The sequence below is a fragment of the Vidua chalybeata genome, chromosome 4 (assembly GCF_026979565.1).
Source record: "Vidua chalybeata isolate OUT-0048 chromosome 4, bVidCha1 merged haplotype, whole genome shotgun sequence".
Classification (NCBI taxonomy): domain Eukaryota; kingdom Metazoa; phylum Chordata; class Aves; order Passeriformes; family Viduidae; genus Vidua; species Vidua chalybeata.
Window position 1 is genome coordinate 70,199,892 of NC_071533.1, and position 18,247 is coordinate 70,218,138.

An 18,247-nucleotide genomic window follows, 5' to 3' on the forward strand; every position below is an offset into this window, starting at 1 on the left:
GGATGGCAGCGAGGAGCTCCTTGTCCTCTGCGCTGCCCACAAAACAGCCCTGCTCAAGCACCCAGCCTTCACCAGGACCCAGACCATGCCACAGACCTAGAGGTTGTCCCCTGCTTTGTGTTTTTTCCTGGCTCTCAGGGACCTGATGCTGTTCCCAGCTGGAGTTGCCCAAACTGCCAAGCCCAGTGATGCAGTGCCCACCAGCAGTGCTTCGCTCCTGCCTTCATTTTACTCTCCCACCCACAAACCCGCGGGGCTCAATTCCAAACCTTCTGCTGAGCATCTGCAAATGGCACATTTCAGAGCCTAATTAATCCCAGCTTCATTGACTTTCCATCAGGATTAGCAGAATAGGGTTGTCTTGATTCTAGAGCTATGTTTTGCCTCTGCACCCTTAATAAATTTAAAGTTTCTAGCCTGTGCATGGAAGGATTAAAATTCTTCACATGCTCAAGATGAAAAAACGTTATGTTAGCACTGGCTATACAAACAGACCTTGATAAAATGGTCTAAAAATAGGGACAGTAGGAAAAAGTTATGTAGGACTCAACAGGAGAACTAGAAAGAGGAATTTGTTTTTCAGCCTTTTAAGAGAGATCAACTTATTAACAACCGAAAAAAGTGTGTTACAATGGAAAACATGAGGTAAACATGGCTGTCAATGTCATTCTTAGCTCAGTTACTTTTATATCTTCAATTTAAAAAGATCAAATATCTGAAAACCAGTTTCAAGGTTTGCCCAGATGAAAATGGTAAAAGAATTTAATGAAAATAGACTTAAGCCCATTTTTTGGCAGGCACAAGTACCTGTGTGGAAAGACCTGTATTCCGTGAAACTGGTTTTGAATGTCACGACTTGGAGTGACCAGACTGTGAAGTCAAATTATTAACCAGCACAGGAGGGTGTGCACAAAAAGTTGTGCTTATTTTAGCTTAATTGAAATCAACATGCCTGGGACTCAGACAAATGAGGTGACAAGTGTCACCTGTTACCTGGAGGTCACCAACCCATGGCTGTTATCTGTGGGCTCCACTTAGGGCATGTGGGAGGTACTTTGGGTCACCAGATCCCACAATGGAAACCTCATTTACGGCCTGTTACAACAATGCTCTTACCTCCCACTTGGTCTCTTCAATCTTTGGGAGAAACTCAGCCTGCTCCTTCTTGAAAGCCACAAATTTCTTCTCCAGCTCCTCTCGTTGCTGGAGGAGTTGTCCCATGTCGTCCTGGAGTTTTTTTTTCTCCTGCTGGAGCTTGAAGATTTGGAGCTGCAGAGCCTGCTGAGCCCGCTGCGCCTTTTTGGAGACCTGCTGCAACTTGTTGGCATAGTTCTGCCTCAGGTCCTCCATTTCCCTCTCCCAGATCTTCTGCTTCTCCTCGAACACCTGGAAGATGGCCGCCTCGCTCTTGTCCAAGTTCCTCCGCATCTGCAGCACCTCCTGCTCCTTCTCCCACAGCCGGTCCTCCAGGTCCTGGATGATGTCGTCGGTCGAGGGCGAGTGGAAAGGCATTGTTTCGTTGAGATGGTTCAGTCTGTTGAAGGACGAGGTGCTCTTGCTCGAGGAGCGCCCGCTGTCTGAGGTAGATATCCCGTTGTATCCCACGATGTTCTTCTCCACGTAGGTGGTCCCGATGCGGTTGATGTGGCTCGTGGAGGCGCTCATGGGGCCCACGTGCTGGCTGTAGCCCGTGCCGTAGGTGGGCAGGCTCGTTAGCGAGTTACGGCCCGAATCCGAGAGCCCCCCGCCTTGGTTTGTAGTCCTGTTAAGGCTGCTCTTGTCGAGTCCACCCTTGGGTGCGGACGGGCTATTGCTGTTGGCATGGTTCAAGCTCTTTCTGTTCTCTGCCATCCCGTTGCTCTGCGGCGGGCAGAGGTTCTGCATGGAATGGAAGTTTTTAGGAACTACTGGTTTAAAGGCTGAGGGTCTAACTAAGGGCTCATTGCTCTGCAAAAAGGAAAAAGGACCAGGCATCAAACACAGCAGGAGGCTCGGTATCAACACACAAAAGAGACACATCGGCACAGGGTGGGGCTTATGCAGCTTGGGCTGGCTCCTTATCCCACCTTGTTACACATTTGGGGTTGCACATGAGGGACCTGTGGTCACTCAGAGGGCAGCACTTTGCCTTCCCTTCCTCCAGACAAAAAGAAACCATCACAACTCACCCCAAACGTGCATGGTTTTTCTCTAGAATACTCCTTGGGTTCTCCTAGTGCTTGTCACAAGGAGGGCTGCCCCTTGCTTACCAGACCTGACCAAAATAACTCTATTTTTTTCTGATTATGTTTCTAGCCTTGAGGTTGCATTGCCCTTTTGCTGAAAGCTGAATTGAACCCTTGGATTAGCAGCCCTTTGGCCTCAGGAGCATCACATCTCCCTCCTGCCAGCAGTGACTGTGCCTGGGGGGACCTCATGTCCTGCTTGTCCTCGGACAGGAGCAGGTAGGAGCTGTGACAGCAGTGACACCAGGCAAGGAACATGCTGGAGCTGCTCTTCATTTGAAATTTGTGTTTTCTGTGGCATAAGCAATGCTGGGGGACAATAGATTGCAGCTGTAGGGGATTTAGAAAGGATTTTAAAGCCTTGCACATTCCTCTCCCATCAATGCTCCATTAGAAACAAAATTTTCCTCAAAATGGGATTGAGTCTCCCCTTCTGCAGATTGGATTTTAGGTGAAAATTAAACTGGAGGAAGCAAAGGTATTTTGAAAATGCCTTTTAGGAGGAACAGAATAAGCCCCACTGAACAGGTTGCAGGCTGGAGACCAAGTGTGAGACTGAGATGGACTGCAGGGGCTGTTGGATTAACAACCCAGGAGAAAAGGCCACCAAATGCTGCAGAAATAATACTGGACACAAATTATGGAAATTACTGGAGCAGAGCAGCAGGCTACATAAAACACTGCTGGTCTGGGGCTCTGTTCCTCCAGGCCTGAGAGATTTTGCTCCCTGAAGCCAATATGAGCCATGAGGACTGGGCTGGGCTGGGAGATAACATTTACAGGGGTAGTTCCCAAGTGTTTTTCCTCACAAGGGGCACTGGGATTGGGAACAGATGCTCATGGCTGCTTTCAGACAACGCCTTTAGGTGTCAGTGGGTGGTTGGAAACTGCCTATAAAAGGCACAAAACACAAAAAACAGGAATGGGACTCAGATGCTGGACCTACTGAAACAGGGGCCGACTCCAGCTCCCTCCCCATCCTTCAGGGAGGTAAGCACAACATCCCAGGGAAGCTGGAGTAGCCACTGACTTAAATGAGCTGTATGTGGAAGACTTGTGGTCATGCTCTTGGGTTCCTCAAGAACCAACAACGCCCCTGAAAGTCGTAAGAATTATATCATCTCTGCATAAAAATGTACAAAACAAAAACGAGACCATCAAGACTGCAGCGTTGGCCAAGGCCTCCCGGTCTGTGCTTCCAGAGAAGCACCACGGCCACCCAGCCTGCTCCAGGAGTTTCTCACCTGGTCTAGCTTGCCGGAGATTGGCAAAATCTTTGGTGGGTTACCGGGCTCTCGGTACTGGGGGGGCGGCGGCGGCAGGTTCTTCTCGTTGTTGGTGGTCACGTTTCCGCAGATGTCCATCTTCACCTTCTCGCTCTTGCGCAGGTCACCGTTGATGTAGAGGGAGTTGGAGACTTTCTCCGACTTGTAGGTCTTCTCCTCGCCGGAGTAGCGGTGGGGGATCTCCCGCGCGGAGTAGCCGTTGCGGGGCCCCTCCGTCTGCCGGCCGCTGCTCTGCGTCCGCGTGCCCACGCTCTTCATGGCGAACTCCTGGTCGTTGGCCACTCCGCTGCCCACGCTCCCCATGGTGCTCTTGGGGATGGTCTGGGAATACCGGGGGGCGAAGCCGTGGAAGTTCTCCGGGCTGGGGTAGGCCGGGTCACTGAGGACGGGCAGCGTCTCTAGCGTGGCCATGGCAGCGTAGGGGTGAGGTGGAGGCACAGCTCAGTGGCACTGGGACAAGGAGGGAAAAGGGTTGTTAAAGAGATGCCTTTTGTCTGCCGTGCCCTTTGCCGATCAAAATTATGTCCTGGTGATGGGGTTCTCCTCTCCCCTCGGAGGAGCAGCATTCCCCAAATCCCACCCACTGTTATCAAAAAGAGCTCCTAATCTTCTCAGTCCAAGGGTTGTGGTTCCCAGGGGAGTGAGTTGCGTGGATTTTAGTAGGCACGGCTCTACAGCATCGGTGAGACACAACCGTTTGCTGTGCCCAAGCTTGAATTGTTTCTGCCACTTTTCCCAGGTTTGAGTAAATTTGTGTTCCCATGGGGATGGAAGGTCTCCATCCCTGGTCCTGGTTCATACATGTGCTCCCCCCAGCACATCCCTTAGGGATGACACCACAGGGTTTAAGCAACACAATTTTCTGTCTTTCTTGGGATTGCTGCTCGCCTGAACTTGAGCTTTTAAAAAGATGCTTCTGTGCAGGTGGCATCCTAAATTTTCTTTTAAATCTTTATTCCCCTTCTCCATTTGATTCTTACTTAGGCTGTGCCCTGGGTTGGCCAAAACTAGGCCATGGGACATGGATAACATGCAAAGAATGGTTTCAAAAGTTGTCTTTCACTAGGGTTGTCCTGGGACCAATTATCCTTGGGACCAATTCTCACATGTCTAGATGCTCTTCATCAGCTTTTACACAAGGGTGTAAAATCTTATTTAAGGAAATAAAAGACCCACAACAACCTTTTTTTTTTTTTTGTTGCCTCATTGAATAATGGAGAATCTAAACCTGTACCAGGCAAGGATATCATTACCTGAAGGAAGGGAGAAGGTGCATTGCAGATTTTGAGTGATTGAACCAGACCTAGAGGAGCAAGGTCAGTGGCTTGTGGACAGCTGTGGCCACTCAGCTGACCACTGCCCACCCGCCCTACTGAGTTCATTGACTCGGTCCCCATGGGACAGAATGGATGCTTTTCTTTTGTCTCAGGCACCTTCAGTTCCAAGTTTTCCAGGATAAACCATCCTGACAGTGTGGAGACTAAAGCAGGACTTAAGGGCAGCAGAAGGTGCAGGTTTCCCTGTGGATGGGATAAAAATAGAGGTGCCCTTTGGAGAAAGGTTCAGGGATGGCAGAGTTCAGCAGGAAGGGGAGATGGAGAAAATCCCCATTTCAGTGGGGTTTTCCCTCTCCTTGGGGTAGGGATGTTCATTCAGCCCTCCCTGAGCAAAGCAGAACTGTGTTTATTTCCCTGGAGAGAAAGCTGAGGTCTGGAGCTCAGCTCCCACGTGGTGCCTCACAGGGCCTTGCTATTTGCACTAATAATGGAATGGAAAAAGAATTAAAAAGGTTAAAGCAGGGTCTGTGCTGCTCAGCTTTGCTTTTATTAAACTGCATTTCTGGAGGATTCTCCTCCCCCTTTCCCAGCACCCTGCCCTGACCAAAGTACAGCCTGAGTGGCAGATGTGGCAACTGCTGTGCCAGAGGGAGAGGACACAGAGCTGTTGAGATGGTATTAAAGGTCCCTTCCAACCCAACCCAACCCAAACCAACCCATTCTGGGATTTTAAGATCAATGAGCATTAAGTGAGTACTTTGTGGCCCCTGCTGAGGACACCCTGCAGTTTGCACCTCTGTCCCCAGCAGATGATCTCATGTCATTCCCTGATGAAAGTCTAAAGACCAGGCAGTAAAGGAGGATCACATGAGCACGTGGGGGGATCCACCACAGCCAAAACACGAGTGTTTATTGGTCATGAGTGGCGAAACCTCTGCCAGCAGCAAGAAGTGGCAGGGTCTGGTCACGTATGCGGCATGTGACATTTGGACACGTGCTCCCAGCAGCACTCAAAGGCTCATGACCCCGTCACACCCTAAAGACACTTCCCAAAGAACATCCCCACTGACAGTTCATGAGTGCACAATGCCCAGGGGTTAATCCAGGTCCTTGCTGAGCACCTTGGCTGGGCTGTGGGGTGATGAGGAAGGATGGAGAACACCCACCTGAAGCCGCACTCAACCACTTCGGATTTTATGAGTCAAGGGAAGACTTTTTGTCCTCCTAATTTAGGAATAACCTGCTTTTCAGTGACTTTGGGAATCTTTATAGGCTGTGACTTCTTTTTATGGGACACCAGGCACCACGGGAGGGATGTGCTGGAAGGTCTCAGCTCCAGACAAGGAAGTGGCATTGTCTCCTTGAAGTGCTCCCCAGCCAGCCAGGGAGAAATCCAGGTTACTTTTCCCTCACTGGGTAAATTTCACGGTGACATTTGCACATTTACATTGACTCTCTGAGGGCAGGATGAGGTCACTGGAAAGTCTGATCCTTCCAAAAGGAAAAAAAAAAAAAAAAAAAAAAAGGCCAACACAACAAGCATTTTCTTTTAACTCAGAATCATCCAAGAAAATATTCTGAAAAAAAAACCCCTTGTTCTTAGCTTATGTTTACTGCAAACCTGGGATCTGATAAACAGAGCATACAGACAAGTGTTACAAATATGTTACTAAGGAGATTCCAGAAGTGCCGAGAGATCCCTGACAGTACAGCTTTGTTTGCCTAAAAGGGCCATTTTTTCCCAGGAACAACAGCCCTTGGGTTTGTATCTTCTGGCCAGTTCCCAGTCAGGTTTTACATTGGTTGTTCCTTGGCAGAACTGTGAAATCACATTTTGAGCACAGGAATAACGTTGCCACGCTCCGGCACAGAGCAGGAGAGTATTTTTTTTCTCCTTCCAGGTCTGAGGGAATGTGAGGAAACTTCCCCAGGACATTTCTTCTCCTTAAATCTCATCATCTCTGGGGCAAGAGGACAAGAGGGAATGGCTTCAGACTGACAGGGCAGGGTTAGATGGGATATTGGGAAGAAATTATTGACTGAGGGTGGGGAGGCCCTGGCACAGGGTGCCCAGAGAAGCTGTGGCTGCCCCTGAATCCCTGGAAGTGTCCCAGGCCAGGTTGGCTGGGGCTTGGAGCAACCTGGGCTAGTGGAAGGTGTCCCTGCCCATGGCAGGGTGTTGGAACTGGATGAGTTTTAAGGCCTCTTCCAAACCAAACTATTCCATGATTCCATGATAACTGCCTCCCTTCCATGAGAGCATGAACTGAAAGTTCATGTTTGAACTTTTCACAGACTTTGTGATTCCCGAGGGTGCTGAGCCTGTCCATGAGTTTTTGCCAAGTGTTTTGCCTTTATCAGCATTTCATTCCCAAGTCCATCCTTTTTGAAGAAAGAAGAGTCACCCTCGAGCATGGCTGGGTGACCTTCTCTGACCAGGGACACTGGGAATCCACACACTCCACATTGCACCACCTCCCCATCCCATCCAACCACAGTGGCCTCTTGGCCTTTCCTGCAGCAGCCTCGCCTCGGAGGCAGCAATATTTTGATGCCTGATGCAGAAAATCTGGGGTGAAATGTCCTTTTCCCCAGCTATGCCAAGCAAACTCTGCATGTCCACCTCTTACCAAGGTTTCCCAACATGCCTGCAGCTCCAGGACTTTCCTAGATGTTCTTGTAAGTACAGTGATTTGTAAAATAACAACTGCATCTTTCCACTTGCTCCACCCAAACCATTCCCACCCAAACCATTCAGTGAATGCCTTCCAGTTAGAAAGAAGAAAAATTGCTCTGAGATAAGCAGCTGAATGGTTAACTAAGACTAAATTATGGAGGCCTGGCTCTGTTTCTGCCTGAGGAGGTTAATTGTTAACACTCTCCCAACAAAGGCCTTGGGGAGAGAGACACAGCACTGGAGAAGGGAATCAGTCATCGGTCTTGAGCACGAGAGCTCCAGCAAAGAGCCCCAGAGCAAGGCAGGGCTTGGCACATGTGCCCATCCCAGGCATGTGGTGCTGGCAGCACGGGCAACAAAGGCACCTGAAAGGTCAAAAATTCCCCCCCTTGCCAACTGTGGTAACAGGTGTGCCCCTGACCTTCATTAGTCAGGTTTGTTTGCGTGGGCTTTAACGAGCGAGCAGTTACTGACACCAGAAACCCTGCTCTGTTCTGTTGTTTTTTTAGGGGCAGGGCCTACACCTGCCCCGTGTTTACAGCTCTGGGGTTGGCTCTGCCAGTTTGTTGGCAGCGCTGCCAAGGGGTTGGTTTGGTTGGAGGAGAAAAAGTCAGTATGTCCTGCGGTGATGGAACAGGTTAGAGAGGGTGGGAAAAGAATGGCTGTGATAATTTCAGCTTCATCCAGGAAGAGACGTGGAGTGGGAAGGACAGGAATGGGTCAGCAGTGAAGACACAGACCCTGTAGGGAGCAAAGCCACCTGTGTCCAGTGAGGCATTAACAAGCCCTGGGGAAAAACCACCCTGAAACCCAAGACTTGGACTTGTAGAATCATAGAACCACAGAATTATTCAGGTTAGAAAAACCCCTCTAAGACCACGGGGTCTGACTGTTCCCACAGCGCTGCCAAGGCCACCACTGACCATGTCCCCAAGTGCCACATCCACACAGCTTTTAAATCCCTCCAGGGATGGGACTCCACCTCTGCCCTGTGCAGCTGTGCCAGGGCTGGACAACCCTTTCCATGAAGAAATTTTCCATGAAGAAATTTTCCCTAATATCCAGTCTAAAACCTCTCCTGTTTAGAGGCTGTTCCCTCTTGTCCTCTTAGTTTCAGGTGCAGCTTTCAGTCACATCCCTCTTCCTCTCCCTCACCTTTTCTTGTACATCACGTCCTCCAAAAAGGCCACTCAGTTACTGCTCTGCCTCCTGTGTGTCACAGGCTGTCACTTGCCACCTCCTTATGGCCGTGCTGGTCCCAAACCTGGCTGAGAGTTCCTCCACTGGGATTGATTCAAGAGGCAAGGACACCACAGCTCCCCTCCCACCTGGCTCCAGTGCCCCGGCACCTCCTGTTCTCCTACACCCTTCTCAAGTTGCTCAGTCTGAAGAGGGGAACAGAATGAGCTTTTCTTGCCTCTTACAGGCATTTTTTTTCCAGCCCTCAAGTAACTCTCGTGGCTCTTTTCTGCACCTCCTCCTAGTCCTTTCCCCCCATCCTGGCTTGGTGGCTGCCAGGTTTTCCTCTGCCACTGGAATACGGCACGAACCCACTTGAACCTGTCTGCAAAAACATGCAGATCTCCAGCTTTTCAACCACAAGCTTTTTCCACAACCAAAAGCCAAGTGAAGTCAGAAGAACAGCTCCTGCTCCTTCCCCAGGTCACAGACCTCTCTTTTCCCATTCATCCCTGCACTGCAGATCTTTTTCTAAAAAGCAAACTCAGGAAGGCAGCTTGGAGGGTCAAGGAGTGGCAGATTCTTGCAGCCACCCTCAGACACCTCTTGGGCTGTGGGGCTGCTGTGCATCTGCACATTTTCCATCCTTCTGTGCAAAGGACTTATGATTGGATTGACTTTTGGACACAATCCTGAGTAACGTGCCCTAGCTGGAGCAGGGAGGTTGGACTTGGACTGCCCAGCATGGTAGCTCTGCCTAGGAACATCCAATTTGGGAATGTGGGGACCACCCTGACCCTTTCCAGCTACGCCTGTCCCAGCACCTGAGAGCACTGAGGGGTCTGCAGAGGGACCTGCAGCATCCTCAAAGCCCTCAGCCCTCCCAGTACAAACCCATTTCTGAGACAGGAAGATCACACTTTGCTTTTCTCTCCTCAAGAGAGGGGGTGGCAGGTTTAGGGGCAGGCAGGTCCCGGTTTTGGGGGCTGCACTTCCTCAGGCTGCTGTGGGAAATAAAAGTGAGCCGGCTTAGAAACATTTCCTTTTCCTTTCCGCCTGCTAATGAGATAATTACAGCCTTTTGTATTCTGGGAAACTACTTTCTCATTATGGGGGCCGCATCAGCTATTTACATAATAAGCCTGAAACAAAAGAAATGAGATGAAAAGACCCAGTTGGCTCTTCCTTGTTGGGCTGCCAAGGGACAGCCCGACAGGATGATGGATTCCTGCATCCCCAAAGCTCCTCTGGTCTGGAGTGGGTGGCAGCACCTGACTCAGGATGTCCCCAGCATGGGATGCTCCTCACCCTCAGCTGTGAGGGTCCCCAGGGTGCTCAGAACCAGCTCTTAAAGCACTCACTGCAATTCCTGATGGCAAAGGATTTGGGAGGGTGGCCACGAATCCAGACCCACATCAAGGAGAGTCATGTCAGCGTCTGTGGGGCTCACAGTGGCACCTGGTGACAAGTCCCACCTCCAGAGATGTTCGGTACCAAACTGGCCTGTCCCTTGTCCCATCTGCTGTGTCCCAGTTTCCTCCAGCTGTGGTCACGGGACAATCTGGGTACCAACCTGTCCCATCCCATATCCCATATCCCATATCCCATATCCCATATCCCATATCCCATATCCCATATATGTCCCTGATCCTTGTTTCACTTTCTGGCCAAAGGACATGATGGGTACCAGACTGTCCCATCCCATATCCCAAATCCTAAATCCCATATCCCATATCCCATATCCCATATCCCATATCCCATATCCCATATCCCATGTCCCTGATCCTTGTTTCACTTTCTGGCCAAAGGACATGATGGGTACCAGACTGTCCCAGCCCATTTCCCTGTCCCCCCAGCTGGCCAAGGGATGCATTGGTTACAAATCTGTCCCATCCCATTTCCCATTTCCCATTTCCCATTTCCCATTTCCCATTTCCCATCTCCCCATGCCCCAGCTGGCCAGTGTGTACCAACCTGTCCCACCCCATGTCCCAGTTCCCTGCCCCCATAGCTGGCTAGGGGGACACTGGCTACCAAACTGTCCCATCCCACATGCCAGTGCCCTGTCCCCCAGCTGGCCAAGGAACTCTCTGTGCACCAAACTGTCCCTGCCAGCCTCACCACCTCTCTTCCCCAATAAAGGCCCCATTGTTCCCCGACAAAGCCTGAACAGTGCAGCCTGCTCCACCTTCCCTGGCCAGTCCTCCCACTCTGCTATCAGTTTTCCTCCCTCAGCTGGTCGCTGTGTTTAGGGGACACAGTCCGCTGCCACCCTGTCCCCATCCCCCAGGACGTGGCAGGAGGGGGAATCGTGGCAAAGCACAGCCACAATCTGCCCTGTGGAGCACACGGCCTTGGCTCTGTGCCCTCCTGCTTGTCCCTCCTTCCCTCTCAGCTCCCTGAGGGTGTTCCTGGAATGGACACCCAGCCACAGCTTCCTGGAAACCCTTTACTGACAGTAAAATAAGCAGTAAATCGATCTGGGCATGGCTGCTGCTCATCCTGAACAAGCTGCTCCACCTGTCCCAAGCCCACCTCCTCCATCCCAGCTCCTCATCTCTGGGTGTTTTATCCCAGTTTTAATCCACAGGATTTTCTGGATCCGAAAAAGCAGGCAGAGTGGAATTAAAAGCCAAGCACCTGGCAGGTCACGCCAGTCTTGAGCTGTTCCAGTAAGGGAAGAAATCAAAATTATTCTGAAGGCTGCAGCGAGGTGGGCAAAGCCCCAGAGAAACCTCGGCAGGTGACATGGAGGTGTGACAAGGTACATTTCTACAGTCCCAGGGAGGCTTTTTTGTCTCATCCTTGGAGGTTTTCAAGCCCTGAATGGACCAGCCAGGGTCCACCAGCAGCAGGATGGCCTGGAGAGCTCCTGGGGTCCTTTCCACCAGGAATTATCCAGCCATGGAGTATTTTGCAAGCCACACTGGATATCCACCAGCATTGCCCTGGCCAAAGTCCTCATTCTCAGGGGGATTTTTCCCCCTTTTCCTTATCTGCTCTCAGAGCCCTGGGTTTGGATCCAGGCTGGCATCCTCCAGGATGCACCTGAGGAAGCACAGATAGGAAGGATTTTCCATGACCTGCCTGATCTGTCCCCATCATCCCAAGGGGCAGCAGGACAGGACGGCTTCAAGCTCAGCCCGAACTGCCATCCCAAATCCTGTGTGTCCATCTGGAAGGGTTCATCCATGCTCTCATCTGTGACCCTTGTGACTGCCCCCAGAAGATACTCAGGGCCAGCTGTGTCATTGTCCCCCGTGAGGTCCTGATGGCAATCTCTGCCCAGAAAAGCCCCAGCTTTGGTGGCACAGGGAAAACTCCCTGGATTCCCTCGGTACAGGGCAAGGACAGTTTGATGGAGCAGCCTCAGTGCTGGCTGCAGCCCTGAGGGTCTGGCATGCCCCATACCATGGGATGGACTGCTCGGGGTCATCCCAGCCCTGCGTGCCTCAGTTTCCCCTTGTTAAGGGGCTGCCAGTGGGATCCAGGGTGAGATTTCCCCACTTTGAACAATCCATCTCCGTGCACCCCATCTCTGCTTTGATCCCCTGGTGCAAACACAGCCCAGCAGGTACTTCTCATCCCTAAAAACCATCTGGAAAGGGCCCCACCAGCTCAGCCCTGCACTGATACACTGAAGATCCTTTGGAAAGGTGGCTGGAGATGAGGTGATGCCAGCTGAGCCTGAGGGACTCCCCAGCACAGGGGATATGTGGAAGCTCCTGGTCACCACTGGAAGTGTCCCAGCACAGAGCTGCATCCCTTGCCTGGCTCTCCAGCACCTGCCTGAGCATCCTCACACATCCCCACACCCCAAATCTCAGGGATCCCCATGTGATCCCCTGCTCCAGCCCTGCTCCGTGGCCCCAAATGCCAGGAGGACTCCTCTCTTTGTCACCAGACACCCCTGTAGACGAGATGCTGCAGGGGGGGGACCCAATCCTGCCCTTTGGGATGAACCATCACCCCCAGAGCGATTCCAAGGAGCCGTCCCCCGAGCCCTGCCTGGCTCTGCCGTGCCCAAACTTCGTCCAAACCTCTGTCCCCGCAGGAAGGACAACGAAGGGACCGGCCACCGGCTGCCACCCGCCGCCCACGCCACCAGCCCGGCCGTGATTTATCATTAACTCGCCCCGAGGAATTTCTTGGGCGCGGAGCCAGCCCGGGAAGTGCTCGCTCCTCCCCGGCCACCACGCTCGGAGCAAGCCCCCACAGTGGGTGCCTTGTCCCCAGCGCCGGAATTAGCGCTGCTAAACCGGAGCGATGCCCTAAAATCCGCTGGGGTGCAAGGTCTCGGTGCTGGGGGGGGGTCCCAGCTGGATCCAGGGGGGGTTTATAGAGGGGGAAATCGCAGCTTTGCCCACCCAGCTCCGCGCACCCCATCTCTGACCCCCGCGGCGAGCGCAGCCCGGTGTTCCCCCCCCCCCCCCCAAAAAAAAAAAATCGCCTGCAAAGCGTCCCACCAGCTCAGCCCTGCGCTAATCCACCGCAAACCCTTCGCTCCCCTGCCCGGCCCCAAACAAAGACACCCAGCCAGAGGGGGAAGGAGAGGAAAGGAAAGATCCCACAAAAATCCGGCACGGGATTTACCTGCGCGGCCCGGGGGTGCATCCTGCAGCTCCCCATCCTCCGCCGACCGCGAAATTCATTGTTTCCCTGCGTGGTATCCCGGGAAAAAGTCCAAAATAATACCTGCGGAGAGCAACCTGCTGCTGGGCTGGGGCCAAGGGCTGCCCTTCGCTCGGTGGGATTGGCCACGGCGCCCGCAGGAGCTTTAACTCTTTGTGCCCACCTCCGGCAGGGATTTTGGGAAGGGATGGCTCCGTCTTCCTCAAAGGGGAATTTGGGGCCGATGGTTTGTTTGAGCATAAATGGGAACTTTGGAGTCAGACGCTGGGTTTTCCTGAAATACGGGTTTGGAGTTTGCCCTTTTCTGTTTTCAGGCGGGGATTTTGGGGTCTGATGGCTTGTTTCTGCACAAACAGGGATTTGTGGATCTGGAAAGTTTTGGGGTTTGCTCAAGTAGGGATCTGTGGATTTGGAAGGTTTTGGGGTTTGCTCAAGTCGGGATTTGTGGATTTGGAAGGTTTTGGGGTTTGCTCAAGTCAGGATTTGTGGATTTGGAAGGTTTTGGGGTTTGCTCAAATAGGGATCTGTGGATTTGGAAGGTTTGGGGATTGCTGAAATATGGATCTGTGGATTTTGAAGGTTTTGGGGTTTGCTCAAATTGGGATTTGGGGTTCAGAGGCTTGTTTTATCTCAATCAGGGAAATTGGGTTCAGACCATGTGTTTTTCTTCAAATGGGAATTTTGGGATCTGACATTTTGGTTTTGCACAGAGAAGGTTTTGAGGGTCTGACAGGTTGTTTTGCTTAATTGGAATTTTGGGATCTGACTGTTGGGTTGTTTCGTTTTAATAGTTTTTTCTCAAATAGAGAATTTCAGACTCTCAGAACTTGTTTTCTCTCAAATGAGGAATTTGAGATTCAATTTGCTCAAACAGGGATTTTAGGATCAGACAGCTGGGGTTTGGCTTATTTTACAAATAGGGAATTTTGGGGTCTGATGGCTGATCAAATCAAGATTTTGGGATCAGGTAACTTATTTTGGCTAAAGGGGGATTTTGGGGTCTGGCAGCTGGTTTTCCTCAAATAGGGATTTGGGGTCTGACTGTTTTGGTTTTTGTTTGTTTATTTTTCAAAAGGGGATTTTAGGGTCTGGGGGGCTTGTTTTGGTGCAAAATAGAGATTTGGGGCTCTAAGAGCTGGGCTGTTTTCAAATGGAATTTTGCTGTCTGACAAGTGGCTTTTTTTTCAAGTAGGGATTTCTCAAAACAGCTCGTTTGCACTCAAATACTAATTTTGGGATCTTTCTATCTTCTCAACTTTGCCATCCTTCTGGGGATGCTTCCCAGCTGCGTGGCTGAAATGAAAGGCTGTGCAGAGCTCTGAAAGAGGGGCAGAGAATTGGACAAGATGGGATGAACGGGATGATGCATCCATAGAATGGTTTGGTTCGGAAGGGACCTTAAACCTCATCTCCTTCCAACCCCTGCCGTGGGCAGGGACACCTTCCACTATCCCAGCTTGCCCCAAGCTCCATCCACCTGGCCAAAAGCTGGATGTGGATGCTGCCCTCTTTCCTCTCCATCATTCAGAGCAGAGCCCTGGTGGCACAGGATGGCCCAGAGCTCCTTTTCCCACTTTCCCAGCTGCCGGCGCTGCGGCGGGAGAGCAATCAGGCTTCCCGTCGGGGGCCGTCTTGCCTCAGCACTTGCTCTGGATTATTTGCAGGCATGGAGGGAGGGAAATAAAGCCACACAAAGCTACCACTTATTTAAACACATTTGCTCAAGTGAATTTTCTGTTGGCAGGATGTCTGGGGATCAAAGGAGTCGCCGGTCGGGGCCTCGCAAACCGGTCGGAGCCGGTGTTGGTGGGCAAATAACAGCGAGAGCAGGAAAACAGCAATAATGCCAAAATAATCAAATATGGGTTAATGTGCAGTTAAGCCAGGGCAAAACACGCTGCTGGGGTGCAAGGGGAAGGTGTAAATTATACCAAAATGCATTCCTGTGGAGATTCAAGCTCGCAATTTTGCCCTTAAGCTCCAGAAGCGGAGAATTCTGACAAACAGGCTGGTTTTGGGGATGTGTGTGCACCTTGTAGCCACACAGACAGAGAGCCCTTTCCATCCCTGGCACTGCTCTGGCAATGAGCAGAGCTGGCTGAGGAGCTCTGCTGGGACGTGGACCCTTCCCAGCAGTGGGATTTGGGGAAGCTGCCCGAGCGCAGGAGCCTGTGGCCGCCCGGCAGGGAGCTGCAGCAGTTCCAGATCTCACAGGAGACAGGCAGTTTCCTGACACTGCAGCTGCAGGAGCTTGTGCTCCCTTTGGGAGCTGAGTTATATCTTAGTGCTCCCCACAGATGAATAAATCATGATGGGAGAGACTTTGGAGAAGGCTGGAAAATCCAGGATAACCCATGCTCCTGGCGCTCTCAGGTGGGGTGTAAACGTTTGAACCCCCAACTCCCATTTCTAACCCAGGGCTCGGGTGGCTGAGCCAGGAACCTCTCTGCCCACCTCCAGCAGAGCCCCTCCATCACCTCTGAGAGCCAGCAGAGACCCCCCAGTTCTCACCCAGCACCCCTTTGTGCCAGGGCTCCTGCACAGCCAGCTGCACCCAGGCCACCGTGTTTCCCTGTCCCCATGGGACTCAACCACCAGGACTTGATCTCAGCCCTTTGTGGGGTTTATCCTTCTCTGCTCTGTCCTTTTTGGGTGGCCGTGGTCAAACTGTGTCACCCAGACCCAACCAGCTGAGGTGACCTCCAGCCTGGGACTACAGGGTTGGGTTTACCCACCTAAGAATCCTTCCCTACCCAGCCACCATGGCCTTGCTCTGTCTGGGGCTGAGGCTTTGAACATCCACCCAAAGCCTTCTTCCTCTTGAAGAAAGGAAAAATTTACTCTTCCAAAACCCAAACTATTTGTTCCCACGTCCTTCTGTTTCCTTTTCCCTTTTCCTTGCAGGAGTGGCAACCCCCTGGCTGGGTGATTCCCATTCCCTTGGAGCCTTTCCATTTCAAGATCCCCGAGCTCTCTGAGATCCTTGGAGTGCACCTACAGGATTGGTTCAGTGTTCTTTGAGCTGATCAGAGAAGGAGGAAAACATCAGCTGCAGTGAGGACTGGAGGAGCATGGATGGGCTGGGGCATTCCCCAGGGAACAGGGGTGGAAAGCCTTGATGTGCTCAGGCGTGCGGCAAGGCGGAGGTGGAGGTGGGAATGGGAGCAGAGACAGCGGCTCCCTGCACTGGCATTTCTTCCTTGAAAGCTCTGGGGAGCTTCTTTTCAGTACACGACATCCCAATGTGAGCAAGAGCCTCCCTCCTCTCTTCACCCAGACTCTTTTATTTAGAGGGAAGATCATTTTCAAAGCCTTGAGGAGAAGCAAAAACCCTAAATGAGGGTACCCTGGCTGTTGGGCAGACTCTGAGGCCACGAATGAAGTGGCATCTCCGTCCCAGGATGTCTGAGTGCCTTGGCTGGGCAATGCCAGCCTGCTCTGGTGATGAAGACAGTTCTGAATTTGTGCTGGAGGCCTCCAGAGCTTCCCAACCAGCACCACAACAACTTAAACCCAGCTCAGACCTCAGCTGTGAACTGACTGTGCCTGTAAGTGCTTGACACCCATCAGGCTGGGCACTGAAACCAGAATTCCTGCAGCATCTCCTTGCCAGGCTCTGTTTCAAGCTCTTCCCCCCTCTCTGTTGCTAAAGCAGGGATTTCCAGCCTGGTTTTCAGAGGAAAGACTCTGTTTTCTGTGACACTCAATGGGTGTGGAACATCTGAGGGCTTCCCTGTGTTTGTGGAGAGATTCTGCCTTGCCTGATTCGTTGTGAGTGCTCTGCAGGGATCACAGGGACCACAGCCAAACGTGCAGGATGGGGCTGGTAGGGGAGCATGGCTACGCCATGCCAGGAAATCCAACCTTCCTGCTGGGAATGCTGATTCAATCCCCAGCAGCCTGCACAGCCTGAGCATGCTCCATGGCTGAGCTCCCAGAAGAAATGGCAGGATGGCACCCAGAGTTTGTTTGTGCAAGAAGGAGCTGGTTATGTGATGAAACAAACCTTCCCTGCACCTGGGGGTTCCCCAGCACAGGGACATCCCACTGGTCTGGAAGTTAAAATGCTGGGAGAGGCTTTTCCTGCTCATTAAGCGGAATAATTTGAGCCTGTGTGAGACCTCCTCATACCCACACAGAGCTGGGGATGGGAGAGGACCTTCTCCAAGCTGCCACAGAGGGTCCTGAGGCTGGGTGGACCCCAAAAGCTGGGTTGATGCCAGCTGCTGCAGTGGGGGACACTTTCCATCCCCAATCCATGACATCTGCCTGCTCAGCTTGAGCCAGCACGAACAAGCCAGAAGACTCTGGTTTATGTCATCCAGAGGGATGGTTTCCTATTCTGGAAAAAAACATCCCTGCTGGTAGAAGCTGTCTCCTCCTGTACCAGCACAGAGCAGACAAAGCCTCGCAGCGCTGGCAAGCCACAGCCTGGTGGATGGGCCAGGGCTTCCCATAAATCAGGAGAGGCTCCTGCATCTCCTCCTGTGGCTGCTGAAAGGCCAGAGTGTGAGCTGGGTGTCCTGGCCGTGGGATTTGGGTCAGGCCTGAGCTGCCTGCGGGGAGTTTGTGCATTCTCAAGTTTCCCAAATAATGTCTAGAGCAGAGAATTGTGGAATGCTAGAGTCATGGAATGGTTTGGATTGAAAGAAACCTTAAAGATCATCCAGTTCCATCCCTCTGCCATGGGCAGAGACACCTCCCACTAGCCCAGGTTGCTCCAAACCCCATCCAGCCTGGCCTTGGGCACTTCCAGGGATCCAGTGGCAGCCACAGCTTCTCTGGGCACCCTGTGCCGGGGTCTCCCCACCCTCACAGGGAACAATTCTTTCCTAATATTTAGTCCAAATCTCTCATCTTTTAGTTTAAAACCAATCCTCATGCATCCTTGGTTTGATTATCCAGAATGAAGGAAACAAATCTCCCACTCACAGTCCCAAAGCATCAGGCCAGGCCTAGTAAAAATAAATT

The 18,247-nt window shown here is 51.9% G+C and overlaps 1 protein-coding gene across 2 annotated transcripts in view; it reads right to left on the bottom strand.

Annotated features, from left to right (window-relative positions):
- Positions 1–18,247, bottom strand: part of LZTS3 (leucine zipper tumor suppressor family member 3) — a 47,123-nt gene that overhangs the window by 8,359 nt on the left and 20,517 nt on the right. The window contains exons 1-3 of one of the 2 annotated variants that reach the window (XM_053941899.1): positions 13,238–13,303; positions 3,470–3,961; positions 1,117–1,947 (exon numbers count right to left, since the gene is read on the bottom strand). In XM_053941899.1, coding sequence (XP_053797874.1) covers positions 1,117–1,947; positions 3,470–3,922 — 1,284 coding nt within the window. In that variant the 5' untranslated portion in view covers positions 3,923–3,961; positions 13,238–13,303. Of the gene's footprint in view, positions 1–1,116; positions 1,948–3,469; positions 3,962–13,237; positions 13,304–18,247 lie in introns of those variants that run through there. The other variant, XM_053941898.1, reaches the window with a different exon arrangement.